The 1583-nt window shown below is 47.8% G+C and overlaps 1 protein-coding gene across 3 annotated transcripts in view; it reads left to right on the top strand.

The window, feature by feature from the left end:
* Nucleotides 1-6: 6 nt before the first annotated feature.
* Nucleotides 7-1583, top strand: part of FST (follistatin) — a 6444-nt gene continuing 4867 nt past the window's right edge. For all 3 annotated transcript variants that reach the window (XM_011999537.1, XM_011999536.1, XM_011999538.1), the window contains exon 1: nt 7-113. In XM_011999537.1, the coding sequence (XP_011854927.1) occupies nt 29-113 (85 nt within the window). In that variant the 5' untranslated portion in view covers nt 7-28. The remainder of the gene's footprint in view (nt 114-1583) is intronic.

Genomic DNA, 1583 nt, shown 5'->3' with positions numbered 1-1583 from the left:
CGCTCCTCGCCCCGCGCCTGCCCCCAGGATGGTCCGCGCAAGGCACCAGCCGGGTGGGCTTTGCCTCCTGCTGCTACTGCTCTGCCAGTTCATGGAGGACCGCAGTGCCCAGGGTAAGCGAGGGGGGATGCGCTGGGGAGGCTCGGCTGAGAGCAGAGGGTCGACTTTTCTGTGGTCTCCACTTGGTCTGTTCTGAGCAACGCTGCTCTCAGAAGATGTTGGACCAACTTGGGGACTCCGGGATGGAGAGGAGTGGGAAAATTGTGGGCAATGACACTTTAGGACTGGAAACGGAGTTTGGAGCTCGGTTATCTTGAAAAAGGAAAGGGAGCGAGCTGGGGTCTTAGTAGTTAGGGTTAGATGCTCTGGCAGATCTAAAGTTCTGGCCATGATAACTTTAGATGTGATCTCCTCAGTTTGGCTCTGAAGAAGGAGAACAAGTATCAGTAGTAGCCTGGAGATTTCAGTCGACCCATTTGCAGTCTCATCTCTCTCCCTCCCACATCTTTCGGATACTTAAAAAAAAAAAAGAAAGAAAAAGAAAAAAAAAAGAAAGAAAGAAAAGAAAACCTAGGGGGTTGGGGGACAGATACTGAATTTCTTTGGTGACTGGGGGACGTAGTTTCAGAAACTTTGCCCAAACTTGGAAATGTGGGTGCTGAAAATTTTCAAGGGAAGTAGCTTTCTGCCTAGTGGATGCTTCTTCCAACCCCATCCCCCATACTCGCAAAAAAAAAAAAAAAAGAAAAAGAAAAGAAAAGAAAAGAAAAAAGAAAAGCCAAATTATTACCCCAAAGTGCTTTGAGCACTTTGAGTTTTTTTCTCCTCTGCTTCATTCTTCTTTCTGACTCTTAGCTTTCTGTAAAACAGTGAGCAGCCCATAACTGACTTAAATTCTGAAATGGGTTAAGAGCAAATTTCTGAAGCTTGCCTTTTAAAAATAGATTTGTTTATTTTCAATTAGTCTTTGGGCAGAATGTTTAAAATAATAGCAGCTTGCGATCCAACGATTGTTAAAGTCTTATTGGTGATTAATGAGAAGTCTTACCGACCCAAATGCGAACATTAAAAAGGGGGAAGAGGGAGAAATCACTTGCAAATATTTCTTGCTAGGTATGAGATAGGTACATATAACCGTGAAATGGTGGGAAGCCTCCTCCCCCACCCCCCTTAAGGCATTACTTTCCCTGCTTCAGCGGTAACATTTTAAGTATGTTGTAAACTGCCCTCCTGGGCACTGCCCCTCGCCGTCTGCAAGTCTCTGCGCCGGGTTGCCCGCCTTTAGGGGAGAGGCTTTGCCTGGTGCCCGGACGTAGGCGCGGAGGAAAGCAGCCCTCGGAGATTTCGAAAGATCGCGGTGGCCGCGGGCGTGCTCGGGTCTGGCAGATTGCAAAACGGGCCCGTCGGGCGGGCTGCGCCTGGAGGCCGCGCGGGGTAGCTCCGGGCTGGGCCGGGTTGCTTTTTGCTTTCATTTTTCAGAAGTGCCTTTTGCTTGATCTGTCTCTCTCTCTCTCTCTCTTTCTTTTCTTTCTCTCTCTCTCTCTTTCTTTCCTTTCTTCCTTTCTTTCTCTTTCTTTTTTTCT

The sequence above is a fragment of the Mandrillus leucophaeus genome, unplaced genomic scaffold (genome assembly GCF_000951045.1).
Source record: "Mandrillus leucophaeus isolate KB7577 unplaced genomic scaffold, Mleu.le_1.0 Scaffold597, whole genome shotgun sequence".
NCBI lineage: Eukaryota > Metazoa > Chordata > Mammalia > Primates > Cercopithecidae > Mandrillus > Mandrillus leucophaeus.
Note: the sequence above shows the minus strand (reverse complement) of the source record. Positions and strands in the feature narration are given on the sequence as shown.